This window comes from Fukomys damarensis, unplaced genomic scaffold (assembly GCF_012274545.1).
Source record: "Fukomys damarensis isolate Sample0158 unplaced genomic scaffold, DMR_v1.0_HiC HiC_scaffold_4615, whole genome shotgun sequence".
NCBI classification, from domain to species: Eukaryota; Metazoa; Chordata; class Mammalia; order Rodentia; family Bathyergidae; genus Fukomys; species Fukomys damarensis.
Window position 1 is genome coordinate 1 of NW_022905527.1, and position 613 is coordinate 613.

A 613-nucleotide genomic window follows, 5' to 3' on the forward strand; every position below is an offset into this window, starting at 1 on the left:
TGCTCTGCCTCTGGGCTCTTCCCTGTGGCACAGCCAGTCACTTCCCCACCGGGACCCTGGAGTGAGCCCCTTTGGTTCCTCCTGGAGGAGGGCAGGGCCCGCAGCTGGGCACTCATCCTGGGGCAGGGAGAAGCAACAGCCCCAAACTGCGGAGCAGTGCATGCACACGTCGCTGACGAAGGTACTTGGAGATCAGGACTGTTAAGTCATGCTGCTGAGCTGGCATGGGTCACCCGGGAAGGAAGAGAGGATCCCTGGATTGTGGGACTGCCATAGACAACTGGGTTGGAGAAGGCCTCAGCCGGTCACCATGAGGTTCCTGTCCTGTGTGGTAAGGAGGGAACATTGGCAGGTGGTCTCACCTCTTTCATGTCCTCATAGAAGGGGTAGAGAACAGGGTGGGTGCAGCTCAGCTCCCACCACTCCTGCACGTGCTGGTGCCAAAACCCATAGGCTCTAGGGAAGGGGACAAAAGACAACAGTCTGGATTTAGCTGACTGCCCCTCACTTAGACCCTCCGCCCTGCAGAGTCAGGCCCACCTTCGCCATCCATGAACTTCTCCAGGAAGCTTTCCCAGGTGCCAGGCTCAGAGTGCAGCTTGGCCATCTTGTA

General features: G+C 58.7%; 1 protein-coding gene across 1 annotated transcript; it reads right to left on the minus strand.

Annotated features, from left to right (window-relative positions):
• Positions 1–362: 362 nt before the first annotated feature.
• Positions 363–607, minus strand: LOC117284921 (sulfotransferase 1A1-like; the record flags this gene model as incomplete). The annotated part of the gene is made up of 2 exons (XM_033760614.1): positions 541–607; positions 363–454 (listed from the first exon to the last, which is right to left on the minus strand). Coding segments are annotated over exons 1-2 (159 nt in total), but the record flags the coding sequence as incomplete, so codon positions are not given.
• Between the last annotated feature and the right edge of the window lie 6 nt (positions 608–613).